Genomic DNA, 20,193 nt, shown 5'->3' on the forward strand with positions numbered 1-20,193 from the left:
CCCACTTGTGTGGATTCTGATTCCTGCGTTCAGCTCCTGGAAGGCCAGCAGCAATCAGGGCAGGGCAACTCTGCAGTGTAATGCACCTTCGGCCTCCGTCACTGGCTCCTCTCAGCAGAAATTTCTGTGGTTGGGAGACACGGGGTCAGACCTTGACTTCAGGCTGGTTGGACTTGAATCCCCAAATGCTTATAGCTTGCATTGCATAATCATCCCTAGCTCTTACAGAGCGCTTTTCATTGGTACATCTCAAAGCACTTTGCCAACGGAAGTAAATATTATTCCCCATTTTATAGATGGGGAAACTGAGGCACATACTGATGAAGAGTGACTTTCCCAAGCTCACCCTATGGGCTAATAGCAGAGCTGGGAATAGAACCTAGGTCTCTTGAGTGCATCTCCTGGGATCCCTTCTGCCACAGACCCACGTAAGGTGAAGTGTTGGGTTCCTTTTGAGAGGCACTTTCTCCCCTGACTCCTCTGGAGCTGTGGATCCTACGTGGCCCTCGGAGGGTGACTGAACACTGGGTTGTAGGCGTTATGTATGAGCACAATTCTGATGAGTATGGCAGGAGGCCCCTCTCCATGGATCTGGTACAGCGCCGGCGCCGGCAGCAGTCTAGGCTTGCTGCTGTCTCTGTCTTCACCTGGAAGGGTTACTGGGGGTGTGAAGGGGTAGCTGGGACCCATTCAGTCTTTGGCACACCTGAGATTCCATTTATTACCCAAGTGAATGGGTTTTTGTGGACATGTATTAGAGCCTCAAATGAATCTCAGTTGCAAGTACCCATTGTCTGTCCCTACCAAATTCAGCTGGCATGGAAGGAATGCTGCATAAGTGAAGATCATAACTGCTTAAAATCCAGGGGTATCTGATACGTGATCAGTCACTTTCCCTTTTACTGGTGGAGCCCATTCCTGTCACCTGGGAGGGAGCTGTCCCCCACTGCAGTCCCTTTATTCCAACGGCCTGCCCCCTTCTCTTGCACCATCCCTCCAAAGAAGCTTGATCCGTAATGCATCCAGCAAGCTGAACAACGGGCAAGGAGACATATTTAGTTTTGGGTTTCACTGCTTGTAAACCAGAAGCTGAGGGGGCTTTGCTGTTCCTTGCCAGATGTGAACTGAGGCCTTCACTGGGATTCCCCTAGCTTGCAATGGTCAATATAGCCTGTATCCTGCCTCTGACAGTGGCTGATAAAGGGGTTTCAAAGGGGATGCTGTTTTTTTCCTGTTTGTAGATGCTGCAATCTGAGTCCTGGGCAGCCGTAGATGAATGCTGCTTAAGCAACAAGGGCCCCAGACCCTGAGGGCACAGCTGAGAAGTAGCAGCGTTATGAAGGATTTCAGAGTAGCAGCCATGTTAGTCTGTATCCGCAAAAAGAACAGGACGACTTGTGGCACCTTAGAGACTAACCAATTTATCTGAGCATAAGCTTTCGTGAGCTACAGCTCACTTCATGGGATGCATGCAGTGGAAAATACAGTGGGGAGATTTTATATACACAGAGAACATGAAACAATGGGTGTTACCATACACACTGTAAGGGGAGTGATCAGGTAAGGTGAGCTATTACCAGCTTGGGGGGGACCTTTTGTAGTGATAATCAAGGTGGGCCATTTCCAGCAGTTGACAAGAATGTGTGAGGAACGGGGGAGGGGAGATAAGTTTTACTTTGTGTAATGACACACCCACTCCCAGTCTCTATTCCAGCCTAAGTTAATGGTGTCCAGTTTGCAAATTAATTCCAAATCAGCAGTCTCTTGGTGGAGTCTGTTTCTGAAGTTTTCTTGTTGAAGAATTGCAGCTTTTAGGTCTGTAATCGATCGAGTGACCAGAGAGATTGAAGTGTTCTCCAACTGGTTTTTGAACGTTATAATTCCTGATGTCTGATTTGTGTCCATTTATTCTTTTACGTAGAGACTGTCCAGTTTGGCCAATGTGCATGGCAGAGGGTCATTTCTTGCATATGATGGCATATCACATTGGTAGATGTGCAGGTGAACAAGCCTCTGATAGTGTGGCTGATGTGATTAGCCTACAGTTCCTAGAAGTAGCTGGCCTACAGTGCCTTGGTATCTTAACTTACCACCCCTTCTTGAAAATCTAAAATGAAAGCATAAAGACAGTAGTTTGAAATCCCCTGGGATTAGGGCAACCCATGGGTGCTGGGGGCATAACTCCTTTAGACTGGTATTTTCAAAGGCCTGTAAACTTTCCCTTTTGGGCTCTTGGCCTTTCTGAGCCAGTGCCAGCTCAGGGCTGGAGACAGGTGCTGCTGCTGATAAACTTTTTCCCCCAGAAGCGAGCGCCTCTTTATTGTGCAAAGCGCTGATAAACCGGCCAACGCGCGGAGCAGAAAGCAAGGGAGGAAGTTAGACTAATGGAACTGAGTCCGTCCTTCGCTCCCGCTGGCAAGGATCAAAGCGCTGACCAGCCTCCAAAAGCAGCTCTGCAATCATTGTTATGAAATCTTATCTGTCTGTTATCAGGCCGTCCAAACCAATGTTTTCAAGGCTCTGTAATGCTGGAGCTTAACAAAATGGGGCGGACGGCACAGAGGGACGTGTGTGCCGGGAGTATAAATATCAAACCACCAGCTGTAAACAAGCCAGCCCACGTACTGCCCTGGTTTGCAGTACTGTAAGAATGCCTAGTGCTTATAAAGGAGAAGGGTATTACCCCTTGCCCCGTAATGAGCTGGGGTAGGAGAGGGCAGGAAGGAAGGAAAACAGGACATCACACAGCTGAGATGTAGTAATTTGTATGAAGAATAGTTAATCTCCCTTGGGGCCTGGGCTCAGTATTGCTTTAGCTGTGATAATCATTCCTATTCAGAGGTTCCTCATCTGTAAAATGAGGCTACGGGACTTACCCAGTCACCCGGCTCTCCTGAATCCCAGCACAGTCCCTGAGCTGCTTGGCTACGGTGTCCCAGACGGTGCCATCAGTCTTGAGGGGAGAAAGGGCACTCTCTTCCATCCACAAGTGATCAGGGTCACATGGGTGGAGTGGGGGAGTGCAGGCTTGGGAGTAGGGGGGAAATCAAAGACATGTGAGCCATTGCAAGAAAGATTTGCATAGGAGTCTGAGCAGAAAACTGCAAATTAAATCAGGGGATGTCTACTGCCTAGTTCTTCCCTGTCTCAGCAGAAAGGAAAATGGATGTTCAAGCTAGAGCAGATCTTGCAGGTCAACTGGCCTCCTCCGCACACGAGCAGAATGTGAAGGACGGAGTGAGGGACTGGCTGGCAGCTGTTTGAATTCCCAATGCTGATTTATGGGGACCCAATTTTAGGCCTCTTGGGCCTGATTCTCAGAAGTGCTCAGCACCCCCAGTTCCAGCAGAAGCAAATGGGAGCTGTGGGTGCTCAGCACCTCTGCAGACCAGGCCTGTGGGTGAATCAAAAACAAGGGGCCTCCTTGAAACTCTTGGCCTTAATCCAGCTCTGCTCCAGTTTCCCAGTCAAGTAAGGCTTGGTCTTTGCTTAAAAGTTATATCAGCATATTAGTGTGACGGGTTCCCCTGGGGTACCACTGAGCCCTCTGACCCACCAGCCTGGGCTCCCTCTCACACTGTGCTGCTTTGACAAGCTGCAAAGCCCTCCACATTTGCGCTTTCACCAGCATTCACACAGGTAGGGACACACCCAGCTGCAGTTACATGCAGGCTTCTCTAACCACCAGATTCCCAGCCTGGGACCCCAGAGTAGTACTGACCTGCCCTGGCCATATGGGTTTAATACCCGGTCCGCCTCTCCCTCAATGCGAAGAGGAGCATGCACGCTTGCGGTAACCAAGCTGAGCTTATCAGCATATTAGCTCGGTCAGTCAGGTTATGGGAAAAGTCCCATACCCGGATCGACATAACTTCACTGACCAAACCCCTGGCGTAGACACAGCTGTGTCAACAGACAAGGGCTTCCATCCACATAGCTACTGGCATTTGGGCAGGTGGGGCTAAAACTCCTTCTCCCAGTGCAGGCTGCGTCTACACTAGGGGGTTCTGCCGGCACAGACTCCATAGTATAGGCTCCCACCTTAAATTAAAGGGCTGGTCTACACTGAAACTTGCATTGGCCTAGCTGTGTCTTTCTGGACACACTCTCTCTCCCACTTCTCAGGGAGACCGGTTAACTACCGTGATCGGAGCGCTCCTCCCATGGCTATAGTGAGTGTCTACGCTGAAGTGTTATAAGTGTAGACCGTAGCCTGAAGATTTTACTTCCTTGCTTGGTGTTGAATGGCTACGTGTCCCTTGGCAGGGGAAAGCGTTAGGGCTTTTGGTAGGGGGGAGGGAATCTGCTTTCAGGCCAGCCGGGAGCTAGCAGGTGTTGCATTGATTAAGCAGTGAAGGGGCCCTGTGCGGTGACCAAACGTCCTGCATCCTCCGCCGTGGGTGTCCGCGGGAATGCTGCAGTGCAGGCTGTAGGTGAGAAGGGCGGGATGGGGGGAGCGTCCTCCAGCGCTCCTTCCCTGGCTAGGCTGTTCGTGGCTGGGTACTGGGCTAGTACCAGGGCAGGCCCATGGACTATAGGGGGCGTGAGATCATCTCCACTGGGCGCTGACTTCAGCGCCGGACTCTAACCAACCCATGCCCTTGGCTGCACCCCAGGTATCTTCATCAGCAGAGAATGCAGGGGTAAGAGGAGTAATTTGTCCAATCAAAACCACGTGCCCGATGTAAGGTTTGGCCTGTTTCTGGTACCTCTTCTGCTGTGATTACAAACAGGTAATTAGACCTTCCACTGCCCCAGGAAGCGTTACCTGGCCCAGGAGGGAATCTGAGGTACAGGGTGGTTCAGGGATTTGCACAAGGTTGCAGAGGGAGTCAAAGGTAGGGCTAGAAATAGCACCCAGGAGGCTGGGTACCCAGTCACCGGTTCTCGCCACTAAACCCTGCCCCCCTTGTTCCAACACTTGATGTTCTACTGAGCGCTTCCTGGGCACGCTCTGATCTTTCACCATGAACTGCTGTTGCTTAAACACAAACTGATCAGCTGTTGTTGGGCACTTTTGCCTTGGCAGCGTGGCAAGTTTCCTTCCCTGGGGTGCGGCTGGGGCCCAATTTGCCCCCACACCTGGGGTGGCAGCTGCTGGCCTGCAGGATTCTGCTGCATGCAAGTGGATTGCGCAGGGCAGTCTCTGTGCCGGTCTGAACCCTGGGCCGCCGCAGTGTTGTACGGATTGTCCCCAGCCAAAGCCTAACTGCTGTAGGCCAGGCGATGGGCCCCAGTCTGGCAGAGCCGCACAAGGCTCAGTTGGCGTCTTTGTTCCAGGCTGCTGGCCCCAGCCAAACAAGCGCTGGGCTTGGAAGGGGGGAGAAATAAACTCAGGGCTGTGCTGCCCCCTGCAGGGCTCGCTCAGCTACGGCGGCCCTGTGTGGCAGAGGCTGGGCTGAGCCTGTCTCATTTCCAGTTGTTCCAATTGCCACCGGCCTACCTCCCCTCCTGGCAGGGCGGTGGATGGAGCACAGGGCTGCCAGGGCCTGGCTGCGGGAGCAGATCACCTCCCTTCCCTGCTGGGTGCCCCCTTTGTGAAGGGCCGAGTGCTACAAATAATTGAATTAGTGTGTGTGTGTGTGGGGGGAGTGTTGAAATTTACTAGACATTTTTTAACTCTCTGTAGGCCACCTTGGCCCAAATCACATCCCTCCGCAGTGGCAGCTACTGTCTGGGTATCTGGGTTAGGAGAGCAGCTGAGCTCAAGGCCCTGCTGTGCCAGGTGTTGTAAAGAGCCTGCCCGTGCCTCGAAGAGCCTAGTCTAAATAGACAAGCCAGACGAAGGGCGGAGGGGAAACTGGCATGGAGCGGGGCAGTGGCTCGCCGGTCAGTGGCGGACAAAACTCAGGTCTCTCTTCTCCCAGTCTATCCGATGCCCCATCCGCTGGCACTTCCCCTCTTTGTCTGCTAGAATCCGGTCCCCTCTGGGGTGGGCGATTCACTGCAGCACCTTGGTTACCACATCCCTCTCCCCCCAGCAGCACTGAACAGCCTTAGAAGGGGACGAGCCTTTCCACCTCTCTCTGCTTGTTGTAAACAAGATGCTAAGTGACTCTGGTGACCGGGGGATGCCTTGATAAGTGGAGGCTGGAGGCAGACAGGTGGGATCAAAACCAGAGCCTTTGCCAACCGAAGCCACGCGAAAATGTTGGCCTTAACTTCAAAGTTTCTCCAGCTAATAAATCAATGTTGTTATGGCAACAGGCGCTAATGTCATATGCGTCAGGAGTCGTTGCACCCAGGATGAGGCTTTCCACAGGGGGTGGGGGTCGCGTGGGTTAAAGCGTCCTCTGAAGGAGCAGCTAAATGCATTTCAGGGTGTCTTTGTGCAGCAGGTCGAGTGCCCAAACGGCGCAAGGACCCAGGCTACCTCTGATGGGGTGATGAAGTGGGGATTTTCTGTGATATTTTTATGAATTCTCCCTGTGCCTCCGTTTCCTTCTGAACTGGCATTGAGAGCCGGCGGGCAGAACCCGCGCCAGGGGCATTTGTGTCACGGCGCTGGCTGGGCCGGGCCGGGATGAATGGGCCGCTAAGGCCCAGGCTAGAAAGTGCTGAAACTGACTTGGATCGAGGGGGCGAACCCAAGCAGACAGTGGGAACCCCAATGGCTGGATAAGTCACAGCAAGCTGCCAAGCAGAGGGAGATGGTTCTGCTTCTCTGCTGAGCGATGAAGGGCAAAGTCCCCAGCTCGAGAACAAAGGGGAAAGGTGTCCGGTGGCTGGACTAAGGGCTGCCCTGTGGAGAGACGCAGGGCAGGGCTCTCACCTGGGACTGACAACAGGTTAGGGAGACAGAGAGCAGGAATGGATTCCACAGCAGCTTGGCTGGCTGGTTAAGCTGGCTTGGCCAGAATGGACGGTGCTAACCTAAGGATTTCCCAGTGCTGTGTTCCAGCTGACTGAGAAACCCGACTCTGCTTTGAAAAGGCTGCCTGGAGTCCCTGCAAATACCCATGGAAGTGCATGCAAAAGTAAAGGATGTCATGGTCTCTGACCTGGGGTCTCTCTGGGCCGAGTTCACGGTGTGAAGTGGGAGACTGGCAGCTCAGTCTCAGAGGTGGTAAGACCATGTGGCCTACCCTGATGGAAGAGTGAGACCCCAAGGGGTCTGCTGTGCAGAAGGGGTTCCTCCCAGGGCCGGTTGAAAAGCTGGGGAGAAGCACAGATCCCGTGGCTCTGTGACAGTGGGTTTCCCAGGGTACAGCCCAGAGGCCGAGGCAGGAAGAGAGAATGGCGTGTTGCCTGTATCTAAAAGTTTTGTTGCTCTAAAGCAGCAATTCCTTCCCCGTCTCCCCCGACAGCATTGACACCTGGCGTGTATCTACATCCACTGGTATCAAAGGTGCTCAGACCGGTATCGCTTATTCCAGTTTGTTCCTACCTGCCTGGCTTTAGCTCCCCGTAGAAGGCCAAGGGCAGCGAAGACCCCCACGCCAGGGGATTGCTAAAGGGAGCTGAGTGTGAGCCTGGGGTGGGATTGTGTCTTAAGGAGAAAACTTATAACGGCATCTGAGAGCACCCGTGTAGCTGAATAACAGACGTGAAAGGGAGGAATGTGATCGTGTGATCAGGGCAGGGAACTGGGAGCCAGGGCTCCTGGGTTCTATTCCCAACTTAGCGGGTGCAGGGTCTAATGGCTAAAGCAGAGATCCCCAAATTGTGAGGTTTGCCCCCTGGGGGGACACAGAAGACTGTTCAGGGGGCACAAGCCATCCCCCATGGGGATGGGGAGGGAGCACAACCCAGCTCATCTCCTGGCCCCAGCCACCAGCCCAGCCCTGTGCCCGGGGTCCCAGCTGCCAGCCTCAGCCCCCAGCCAAGGCTCCACTCCTGGCCCCACCCCAAGCTGTGGCCCCAGCCTCGGCCCCTTGTCCATGTCCCCCACTCCCAGAACAGAGTCTTCGCTCCCTGCCCTGGCTCTGGATAAGGGGGGGGAGTCACGAGGTAAAAAGTTTGGGGACCACTGGGTTAAAGTAGAAGACAGAGTTCAGAACTCCTGGGTTCTATTTCTGGCTCTGCCATATAGACTTCTCACCCAGAGCTAGCAAAACCAAACCAAACCCACAAGGGATATGTAACTTAAACAAACCGTTTCAGACCTTCCTCCCACATGCATTTGGAGTCCGCATGGCTTAGGCTAGAGGAGATGATTCAAGAAGTCTTCCACATTTAGAAATTTCACTAAACAAAGACATTCAGAGACAACAAACAAAAGCCACAGGAAGTAACATAAAGACCGTTACCTGATGGGTAAATGAGAGGAGATGAATGTCTGAAATGTAACTTGGAATGATCAAAATTCATACAAACTAAAACCCAAAGGCACTACATGTTCCTCCAAGTATTACTCTAAAGGAATTAAGCTTATTTCACTGTAATGCACTGTTCTGTGAAGGCAACTCTTGTCCAACCATGCAGTACGGAGCCTTCTCAAGTGAAGTCAAGCTTCTGCCCATTGATCCTGAGAACTAAACAGCAAGCTGTGAAAATTAACTCCAAAGTTAAATATTCAAATAATCAGAACAATCGTTGTATTTCAATTCACAACAAAATATTTCCTCTGGTGTGAATGAAACCAAACCAACCCAGCTCCAGGTTCTAAACAACTTGCCCCTGACAGCTGCTATATTGTACATAAGAACGGCCCTACGGGGTCAGACCAAGGGTCCATCCAGCCCAGTATCCTGTCTGCCGACAGTGGCCAGTGCCAGGTGCTTCAGAGGGAATGAATAGCACAGGGAATCACCAAGCGATCCATCTCCTGTCGCCCATTCCCAGCTTCTGGCAAATTGTAAACCCCAAATATGCTCAAAATAATTCTAAAATCTGCTTTGTATTTTTTTCTGATCACCAATTGGGCCTAACCACACAGGTAATGTAACTAGTTCAGTGGTTTGCAAACTTTTTGAGCTGAGCTGAGCCGAGCCGAGCCGCCCCTTTGAGTTCCAATTTTGGGTTGCACCCCTCCCCCAAGCCAGACAAACATAGACACATGCAGGAGTAGGCTTGATAGCCTACTCATAAAGCTAGGAGAGACGTTAGCACAGCTTGAATTAAATTACCTACACCTGGAAGTCTCAAATGCACAGCTACTTACCAGTGGCACAGCCCAGGTTTCCTCAGCAGCCAGCTGCTTCTACCTTGCAGTCAGCCTGCCCCACTAAGGCAGGACCAATATGTGCCCCTCTGCCCCTTCCCCCTTGGATTTTCAGAGTGCCAGGGTCTCTGGGAGCAGAGCCAGCGCTGGGCAAGGTGTCTGCTGGGAGTGGAAATCAGCGTGGCAGATGTTGATGCTGACCCCCAGGCTGGGTGGCCCACTGAGGTGAGTCAGGGGTGGAGATGGTGCTTCCTCTCCAACCCCTGTGGGGGCTGGCCCGGGTTCTGCTGCACTGGCATAAGCCACCTGGTGTCACCATTCCCCCCTCCCGTGAACATTCCTCCAGGCCCCCCCCCCCCCCGAGGGGTGCACCCCACAGCCTGGGTTACCGCTGTCCTCTCTCTGAGTTTCTCAGCTTCAGAGGACCTTGGATCCATTCAGGGTCACCCTCTTTGTGCTCTGTGCTGACTTACCTTTCACTCTGGGCTTTGCTCCCCCGTTAAGGCTGTAACGAGCTGCGCTCAGTGAGGTCGTCTTCCAGTTGCATGCGTCAAGTTTCAAGGTCTCAGCGCCACCCTGAGGTCCGTGTCCACTTCAGATAAACCAGACTGAAGGTGAAATCTAGACCCCGCAGAAGTGCATGGGGAGTTTGCCATTGCCTTAAGTGGAGCCAGGATGTCACCTTCAAGCTCTGGGCAGCTCTGGCCTTTCACAGCTGTGGGTGGAAGCTTGGTGTTTCTTATCCTCTTAGCCCTTTCTACAATAGGATGCCAGGGCTCCGGCTGTATCTCCGAAGGGTCTTTCTTCAGCCACTCGGAGACATTGGCTAAGTTTCGCTCTACCTGACAGCGCTAGTATGGTTTGAAAGGCCTGATGCCTGGGATGTCCCTTGTCCCAGTGTCTCTGGCCTCTCTTTGATGGCTGCTGAGTGCAATCTCTGGCCGTGCTGACACTGCGGGGGCAGAGGACTCTCTTCAGATCACTGGGACCGTTTTAGGGAAGGCGGTTGGCCTTGCAGCTGAGGAGCTGGGCTGGGACTCAGGTCTGATTGCCGTGGGGGCAATGGCTCCTTCCCCAAACTGTGCACTGGGGGTTTGGAAGGAGGAGCAGTGGTCAGGAGCTCAGTTGTGCAGCTGATGGGAGAGACGGTGACCAGCAGCCCGGTACCCCCTAGCACCAACGCGGGGCATTGGAGACTTGACCCCCATCCAAGTCTAGCTTGGGGGAACTAAAGGGATGGCAGTACAAGATGGTGTGGTTACAGGGAATATCACCCACCCACCCTTACTCAGTGGGGTCTGGAGTGCGAATTTGAATGTCCACCTGTCTGTGGTTCCACGTGCTGGGCAGCAGGGGGCACTGCTCTCCTGCAGATGCCGGGCAAAGGGAAACGATGGAGTAGCTTCTGTTGCGTCTCCCGGATCTCACCCAGCCGTCGGCAGCTTGACCAACAGGCGGACTTGTGGGAGCTCGGGCAAAGGAAGAGGCTCCCAGTCAGTCCCCTGTTATCTTTGCCTTTAGCTCATCCAGGCATTTCTTGGAGCTGTTCGGTGCTTGGCACCCTGCGGCCGCCAGCCAGCCCAGCCTCACAACCCCACAGGTGGCAAAGCAGTATCGCCCCCATTTTACAGGTGGGGAAACTGAGGCATGGAGCGGGGACACAACTTACCCCGGGTCACATTGTGCTAGAGCTGTGGAGTTCAGGCTTCCCATGGTTGTGCTCAGAGCGCTAGGCCAGGCTGTGTCTGTCCATAGATCAAGACTCTGTTTAGAGGCACCGATTCCGCCCGCTGCTTTCTGCCCCTCCCCTCCCCCACTTGTGCTGAGACCTGCAAACACTCAGGCAAGCCTGGAGCACTCATCATCGCCCCAGTGTCTCTGATACTTCTCTGTGAAACTCCGATGTGCTTTCAGACAATCCCATCCCAGCCACGAGCCCCGCCAATGCCCCCTCTGCTGGTCTCCACTTAAGTGTGGAAGCGGGATTGGGCCCCTATCTTCTGTGTCACGTGCATTTGTACTGGGCCTTCATCCCCTCTGTCCTCCTCCTCCTCTTCTTTTCTCCATTTCCTGCTCTGCAGCCGCCGCCTGCCCTCTGTCTGTTCCACCTGCCAGCAGCGAGCCTGGATCGCGTGAAGGGCCTAAATAGGGAAACAATAAGCAGATATTTATAACCCAGGTTTCAGGTTCAGCCTGTGGAGCTGGGAGGCGGAGAAACCACCTTGTGCTCAGGGCTGCTCCGTCAGCCCCTGACTGGTTTTAAAATAGAAGAACTGTGTCCATTTAGATCGGCTGCGGTTTTGCTTGCAGCCCAGAAGAGAGAAAAGATCAGGAGAGAAATAGCCCGGGCTGGAAGGAAGGTTCCTACAAGCTAATGATTGTTCCTCTTGGAAGCTGCTTCCACTCCCGAGTTCAGAGGTAAAGTGAAAGGGACAGAAATATCTCCAAGAGGCCAGGAAACAGTCTTGGGTGTGATGGTGCGTCACACACTCCAACTGGTGCCATCTGTGCAGAGCTTGGCCGAAAATGCCAGTGCATGCTCACGAGGCAACCGGCTAACAATGGGGCTGGTTTGTTTCTGTTAAGAACTCTGCTCCTTCCAACGTGAGCTGCCATGTTTGCAGCGGAAAGGCAGTGTGGAGCGCTGGCCGGGCCTCTTTTATGGCCCTGTTGTTTGACTTTGGGGAAGTCGCTTCTCTGTTTTCCCCTCTCCCACCCATGTCTGTCTTGCCAAGGCTGCTTAGCACAGGAGATGTCTCCCGCTGCAGGGCTCTGCTCTCAGCTGAGGTCTCTGACCCTGTAGTAATGGAAATAGTAAAACTCTGAAAGATTAACTCTATAAATGCTTCATCATCCAGAGAGACATTGTCATCACCCAGCCTTCCTCATCCAGAGATAGCAAAGCGCGTCGCAAAAGGTCATGTCATCAGCCGCATGGTACAGGTGGGGAAACTGAGGCACAGAAGCGGGCGGGCGTGACTTGCCCAAGGTCACCCAGTGAATCAGAGGCAGGGCTAGGACGTCTTCATTGACTATGAAGTCCAGGATCCAAGTTCCCCACCTCGTGTTCTCATTTCCACCTGTGTAGGATGGTCCCAACACAGGATTCTTCTGTTGTATCGATGGTAACGTTTCGTGCCGGGGGAACTGACACAAGGTGCGGGGTGACTCAGTCCCTCAGTGCTGACCCTATTGCTATAACAAGGGGGCTAGATCCTCTGCATAGCCCCAGGGACATCCAGGAGGGGATTTGTATCATGCTTATACCGGATCCAGCTTAGGAAGGTGCAGACTGGGCCGGAACTCTTAACTCGCTAAAGATCCTCTGAAAAATCCTACCAGGTAACTGACATGAACTTCACGCTAGGCCTTCTGTATGCACGCAGCACCAAAGCAGGCTAGTTATCTTGGTCTGGACCCCCTGGTCCCCTGGCATCCCCCCTGCATGCTGCCTAATCTTGTGCTGCTCCAGCCCTCTTGTTACGGAGCGAGCAAGCAGTGCCCCCCGCCTTGTCTGCCCTTTATGCTAACATGTGACGTGCTCAGGAGAGAGCCATACGAGGACACAGAGGGCGCAGCAGACAGCTCAGCATAATGAAAGCTCTGCCACAAAATGCGGGGTGTGTGTGTGTGTGTAGGGAAGGAGGGTTAGATCAGCCAGGTTTGCCTTTATAACCGTTGCTACGCTCTGCGCGGGCAGTGGGGAACTGGGGTTAGATCCGCCAGCTTTCTCCTTTGTAACAGGCATAAGGAGGGGAGGGAACTCTCCCGAGGACAGGCAGTGCTGGAAGGGACAGGATAAAGCCAACAGGCTGTTAGATTGCCTCAGTAATTCGGACACTCCTGGGGGGGGCAGAGTGGAATTCTTCTGCATGAATCGTTGGGGGGGACCCAAGTGGTGGATTCAAAGGGGCTGGGCTTTAACATGGGCACTTGACCTAGATCCCAGGAAGCGGGGGAAGCAGCCAGCACTAGAGTTCAGGGAACCAAGAGAGGAGCAAGTGGCACTCAGGGCCTGCCCCAAGAAGGATGAACATTGCATCCCGATGCAGGTGATGGCAAGAGATAGGCTGGACTAGCGGTTAGGGCACTCTCCTGGGGGACCTGGGTTCAATTCCCTGCTCTGCTGCAGACTTCTTGGATAACCTGAATCCATTTCTCCAGGCCTGTTTCCCCATCTGTACAATAGCTCTGCTCACAACCCATACAAGAGCGGGAGGGGCTCAGATACCCACCAGTGGGTATTTGAAGATCCCCTGCGCCAGAAGTCTCTCTGCCAGTTCCATTACCAGCTCAGCTGTGCCATGGCCTATAGCTGCAGTATCAGCCCTGGGGGAAACTGACTCTGGTCCTTGCCCTCTCTCCCCCCAGCCTGCTCGAAACAGGCCTGACTGTACTATAGCTGTGAATCTGTGTCCCGAAGACCAGCCAGGCTGGCAGTGTCAGGGGATGGGCTGAGAGACAGAGTGTGTCTCCTACGTCCCTCGGGAACGTGTGTGCATGTTTTTCCTTTTTCCTCTTATGTGCATCTGTGCACGCTCTTCTCTGTGCTCTTACCTGCCAAAAGAGGCTTGCATGTAGTACATTTGTTCAGCCACTAGATGTCTCTGGGAGCTGTGTCGAATTCCAAGACAATGGTCCCTGGTACACAAGGGAGACAAAGCTGGCACTCAAGCTGTGTGGGAGCCTGTCTGTGGTTTTCTTTCATAAATGCCTCCTGTGGTTCCACATACCATGACATCGCCCACTTCCCCACCCAGGCACATCAGTCTATGGTACTTATATGATCCCCATCAGCGTGGTGATGCACTGAGCATCTCACAACACTCCTGTGAGGTACAGCAGGGCTATGATCCCCATTTTATAGATGGGGAAACTGAGGCTCAGAGAGACTGAATGACTTGCCCCAGATCAAACAGAGGAGAAAAATGAACCCAGAAGTCCCAGGCTAGTGCCCTAACCTCTGGACCATCCTTCCTCACACTCACTCACTCTCCTGCCTTTCCTTCTCCTTTATCCTGGAGGGCTGTCATGAAGGCAGCTCTCTCTAATGCCTCTCACCTTGCTGTCTAACCTGCCCCCTCCTCATCTGGTCTGTCTCTGGAAAGGTCAGATGATTCCAAACCCCTCCAGACTGCCACACGCAGCAACAGGAAGTTTTGCTACTGTCCAAACTGCCTCAACAAGGGCTGTCTGCAGTGAATGATCCTTTGTGACTCTCTTTGCTAGGCAAACGCCTTGGTCCACAAGCCAGCACTGACACTAGGGGCTGAGCACATGGGGGCCCTTGGCTGGCTGTCATCTTGTGACACACACACACACAGCTATCGGCAGCTGCCAGAAGGGACTACTGACCCCAAAAGTCTCCATAAAATCCAATCACCTTCAGGGTCTCCTCCCCCCACTTCTCCTCCATCTCACACACACCAGATGGCTAATGAGGTGAAGGCTGAGTTCAAGTCCAAAAGATTCTTCCCAGTGCAGCGTTGAGCCTTGGATGGTTTTCTCTGCGCGGCGTGTCCTGCTGTCTGGTTTGCTTTGGCTGTCTGTCCCTGGAATGTATTTGTTGGCAGGCCTGATAATGAGCCTGTAAACAAAGGATGCTGCTGGCACATGTGAGCCCTGCGTGTGTGACGGAGATGGGCAACCTGCTGCTCGCATGTGTGTGTTTATCCTTGTGTATGTGGTGCAGGTAGTAGACTGGTGTGCGGGGGAGGGGGGGGAGTCATGCAAGTTGCAGGGGGTGTGTCTGTGTGTAGAGCTGTGGGGGGGGTAACACTGGCTGTAGCATATGGTGAGTGTATATGTGTGTAGAAGGGGTGTAGCAAGGGGGGTGGCCGTAGTGGGGTGATGCGGGGTGTAGCAAGGGGCTCTATGCATGAGCATGCATTTGGGCTCATGCCTGGTGCTGCGTGTAACTGTATCTGTGTGTGACTTAGGGAGCAGTGTAAAATATGAAAGGGGGGGGGGTATGACAGGTTGGCTGAATCTCTCCTTGCCATGCAGGTTGCAGTGTATCCCAGATCCACAGGATTGGTGCTACGGCCCCAGCTTTGGAATAGTCTTCAGTGGGCCAGACACCCAAAGAGTGTCCCTCTTCCTCCAGGGTAAGCCATGCGGCTTCACTATCTCCTTGGGCTGGACCTCTGGGCCTTCAGCGCCCCTTCTTCATGCCGTGAGCTCTGTTCAGCCAGTCCAACAGAGACAGATTTGCCCACTCGTCAGGGATTAAAGCAGCTCACCCAGCCTTTGCAGTGACATTCACACGGGTTTGCTAGTCACCTGGAACCCAGCATAGGAAGTCCTTAGGGTAGCCCAGAGAACTGAAGGTTAAAGCATATTCCATTCTGGTTGGCCCAGAGGCCAGCCAAGGTGTAGTGAATGCCTTGGTTCCATCTCTGTCCATCTGACCTTCATCAGACGCCAGGGAGAGCCCTGGCTTCTTCCAGAAATCAGATCTTATCCCCCACCTCACACCTGCCAATCCTTTGATCTCACTTCCCTAAGGAGAGGTGGGGAAATCCATCTCCCTCTGGGGCCTTGGTTGCTAGGTGCCAATGTCCCAGCATTTGGATTTGCCACTGTCTTCTTAGATACTCCATTGATATGGAGACTAAGGCCCAGGGAGCTAGGTGACCCCCACACCTATGTCTCCTAGCCTTCCCTGAGAGCAAACAGTCCCCTGCCACCCACTGGGTAACAATGCCGCCCATAGGGGAAACTGAGGCACACACAGGCCTCACAAAACTATTCCCATTTTGTCACACAGATTCCAGTCTGGTTTTGTGTCTCTGTGTGATGCAAGGGCCAGGCAGGCTGGTGTCTAGGTCCCACGGTGATGGGTGAGCTTGCAATGCCCTGAGATACCTGCCCAAGTGGTACTGGGCTCCTGCTTTGTGTCAAGTCATTTTCAGCCTTCCCTGTCCAGCAGTGGCAGATCCCTAGGGCTTCTTACATGCTGCCACAACTTGGCTTATTTTCTCTTGGCTGATGGACTCCTGAGCTTCCATGCCTGGGCCTCTATCCCAGGAGAGGAACTGAAATTCCCCATGGCTCTGTCCAGACCTCTCGGAAGCTCAGACTCTTTCCACAAACAAAACCCAAACTAGGAGGCTCAGAGTGAATATGAGTCTGATTCCCAGTTACTCCTGCACTTGGGGAGCAAGGATGGGGTGGGGGCAGTTTAAAGTGTCTTTAAGCCATCTTTGCTCTTCCCTTATTCAGGGGCTGTTCAGAAACCTGCCCGGCCCCCAGTCTAAATGAGAGTCACCGCAGGGCTGCTGTAACTTGCGGTCTGCTTCCCTTGCCTCTCCGTGTGTTCTGGAAAGCAGAGAATACCTGCAAAGAAGTATGCTTTGGTCATGCCCCTGGAGCACCCGCTCCACCAGGGACTGAGAGCAGGGCCAGAGTAGATCCCTTGTTCCTGTTCTGCACCAACTGGGGAGACCATTTCCACCCACTTCAAGGCCGTGGGCTTAGTGTAATCATGCCTATTGTTTCCTACCCGGCCTGCAGCCTAAATAAGAGCAATCACAGGGCTGCTCTAACCTACACTTTGCTTTCTTCGCCTCCCTATGGCTAGCAAGAACTTGGAGTCTTTCAGATGAGATGTAAAAACTAAGGTCCTGACCACTTGAGTCCCCTACTTAAAATTCGACAGGCCCAGCCAATCTTCAGAGTGTTCAAAATCAGGCTCTGGCTCTGAATATTCTAGCTGGATCCCCGGTCTCTAACTCCCCACCACCACTGCAGTTTCAAGCAGACAGTATTTTTCTGTCTTCCTTGTTCTAATTCGCAGTGGGAGGCTGTGCTAGTCAATTGCTGCATCCCACCATGAAAGCAGCTGCATTTCAATGGTGGGCGTGAGGCAATTCCCGTGTATGCTCTAAAATGCTTTGCCTGTTTACTATTGTTGAGACTAAGCTCTGTCAAGCCAGAGGTAATTCTGTAACAAACAAATGAGGAGATTGTACCATTCGGGAAACATACAGTCCATGCATATATCATGATCGATCCAGTGTGACTCCTCACCCTGCCTATTCCTAGCTATCCAGAGAAAGGGGAAAATTGGCCGACTAGTTCTTAAAATGTCTGCAACCCTCAAGGAATGTTTACACATTGCGCCACAAAGAAAGCTATTAATTTCCATTCCCTTCCAACCCAGGCCAGGTTGGGAACCTGTAGCGGAAGGTGGGTCTGTCAATTTCAGGGCTGTGAGATCAGGAGTACTACCTACACTCAAATTCCCCCAGGAGTTATAAAGTGGATGATTAATGCCCATAGTTCTGTGTTCAACCCCAAAATGGCAGCAATCCTCCATAAAATGCACTTTTCTTCCAAACTGGATCCACTTATTACACATGCAAAGGTGGGCAAAGGATTCATATAAAACACCAGGTGTGGGAAGACGAAATCTTTCCACAGTGTCACCTTTTCCCTGAGTCTTAGCTGTTTCCCGGGCAAGGCCAATGGTGCCCTGATTAACTCTGTGTAGCAGAGCAGCATCAGGCAGTGCCTAAGGATCTGCGAGTGGTTTCCATTATGAAACCATTATGATCCGCACAGACACACCCCTGGAACCCCGACCTGGGATATTCTATCTACTACCCAAGATCCATAAACCTGGAAATCCTGGGCGCCCCATCATCTCAGGCATTGGCACCCTGACAGCAGGATTGTCCGGCTATGTAGACTCACTCCTCAGGCCCTACGCTACCAGCACTCCCAGCTACCTTCGAGACACCACTGACTTCCTGAGGAAACTACAATCCATCGGTGATCTTCCTGATAACACCATCCTAGCCACTATGGATGTAGAAGTCCTCTACACCAACATTCCACACAAAGATGGACTACAAGCCATCAAGAACACTATCCCCGATAATGTCACGGCTAACCTGGTGGCTGAACTTTGTGACTTTGTCCTTACCCATAACTATTTTACATTTGGGGACAATGTATACCTTCAGATCAGCGGCACTGCTATGGGTACCCGCATGGCCCCACAGTATGCCAACATTTTTATGGCTGATTTAGAACAACGCTTCCTCAGCTCTCGTCCCCTAACGCCCCTACTTTACTTGCGCTATATTGATGACATCTTCATCATCTGGACCCATGGAAAAGAAGCCCTTGAGGAATTCCACCATGATTTCAACAATTTCCATCCCACCATCAACCTCAGCCTGGTCCAGTCCACACAAGAGATCCACTTCCTGGACACTACAGTGCTAATAAACGATGGTCACATCAACACCACCCTATACCGGAAACCTACTGACCGCTATTCCTACCTACATGCCTCCAGCTTTCACCCTGACCACACCACACGATCCATCGTCTACAGCCAAGCTCTGCGATACAACCGCATTTGCTCCAACCCCTCAGACAGAGACAAACACCTACAAGATCTCTATCAAGCATTCTTACAACTACAATACCCACCTGCGGAAGTGAAGAAACAGATTGATAGAGCCAGAAGAGTTCCCAGAAGTCACCTACTACAGGACAGGCCTAACAAAGAAAATAACAGAACGCCACTAGCCGTCACCTTCAGCCCCCAACTAAAACCCCTCCAACGCATTATTAAGGATCTACAACCTATCCTGAAGGATGACCCAACACTCTCACAAATCCTGGGAGAAAGGCCAGTCCTTGCCTACAGACAGCCCCCCAACCTGAAGCGAATACTCACCAACAACCACATACCACACAACAGAACCACTAGCGCAGGAACCTATCCTTGCAACAAAGCCCGTTGCCAACTGTGCCCACATATCTATTCAGGGGACACCATCACAGGGCCTAACAACATCAGCCACACTATCAGAGGCTCGTTCACCTGCACATCCACCAATGTGATATATGCCATCATGTGCCAGCAATGCCCCTCTGCCATGTACATTGGTCAAACTGGACAGTCTCTACGTAAAAGAATAAATGGACACAAATCAGATGTCAAGAATTATAACATTCATAAACCAGTTGGAGAACACTTCAATCTCTCTGGTCACGCAATCACAGACATGAGGGTCGCTATCTTAAAGCAAAAAAACTTCAAATCCAGACTCCAGCGAGAAACTGCTGAATTGGAATTCATTTGCAAATTGGATACTATTAATTTGGGCTTGAATAGAGACTGGGAGTGGCTAAGTCATTATGCAAGGTAGCCTGTCTCCCCTTGTTTTTTTCCTGCAAAACCCCCCCCAAGACGTTCTGGTTAAACTTGGATTATTGCTGTGCACATTGTAAGATGAGCTGTTGCCAGCAGGAGAATGAGTTTGTGTGTGTGGTTTTTGGAGGGGGGGTGTGTGGGGGGGTGAGAAAACCTGGATTAGTGCTGGAGGTGACCCACCTTGATTATCATGCGCATTATAAAGAGGGGTTTCAAAGGGGGATGGGCTGTTGCCAGCAGGAGAGTGAGTTTGTATGTGTGTGTGTGTGGGGGGGGGAAAGGGTGAGAAAACCTGGATTTGTGCTGGAAATGGCTCCACTTGATGATCACTTTAGATAAGCTGTTGCCAGCGGGGGAGTGGGGTGGGAGGAAGTTTTTTCATGGTCTCTGTGTGTATATAATGTCTTCTGCAGTTTCCACGATATGCTATGCATCCGATGAAGTGAGCTGTAGCTCACGAAAGCTCATGCTCAAATAAACTGGTTAGTCTCTAAGGTGCCACAAGTACTCCTTTTCTTTTTACGAATACAGACTAACACGGCTGTTACTCTGAAACCTGTCATTATGAAACCTGGGTTTTATGGATCAGGGTCTCAACTGCAAAAATGGACATGATGGTGAATGAAGTCCCAACCCCCAGCCGATCTGGCTGGTTTTAAGTCATCGAAGGTGTCAAACAAAGGGAAGGTCAATAGTAGGTGTGTCTGTCTATGAAAGTGCGGACCGTATGGGCTCCCTGTTTGTGCGTGTGTCAGAGCGGGTTAGTTTCTTAGCGTGAAATGGCTGCTAATCCTGTTGGCCCTGCAGAGCAGAGGGAGAGGGGCAGTGGACAGTGCACTGCACTATTATACAGGACTCTTGGGCTGTCACAAACTGCCTGGGTGACCATGGGCAAGTCATTTCCATTTCCTGCTCC

At 52.2% G+C, this 20,193-nt stretch overlaps 1 protein-coding gene across 3 annotated transcripts in view; it reads left to right on the forward strand.

Moving 5' to 3' along the window:
- Positions 1-9,129: 9,129 nt before the first annotated feature.
- Positions 9,130-20,193, forward strand: part of HCN2 (hyperpolarization activated cyclic nucleotide gated potassium and sodium channel 2) — a 57,185-nt gene continuing 46,121 nt past the window's right edge. For 2 of the 3 annotated variants that reach the window (XM_043535995.1, XM_043535996.1), the window contains exon 1: positions 9,140-9,328. In XM_043535995.1, coding sequence (XP_043391930.1) covers positions 9,183-9,328 — 146 coding nt within the window. In that variant the 5' untranslated portion in view covers positions 9,140-9,182. Of the gene's footprint in view, positions 9,329-20,193 lie in introns of all 3 variants that reach the window. The other variant, XM_043535997.1, reaches the window with a different exon arrangement.

The sequence above is a fragment of the Chelonia mydas genome, chromosome 25 (genome assembly GCF_015237465.2).
Source record: "Chelonia mydas isolate rCheMyd1 chromosome 25, rCheMyd1.pri.v2, whole genome shotgun sequence".
Classification (NCBI taxonomy): domain Eukaryota; kingdom Metazoa; phylum Chordata; order Testudines; family Cheloniidae; genus Chelonia; species Chelonia mydas.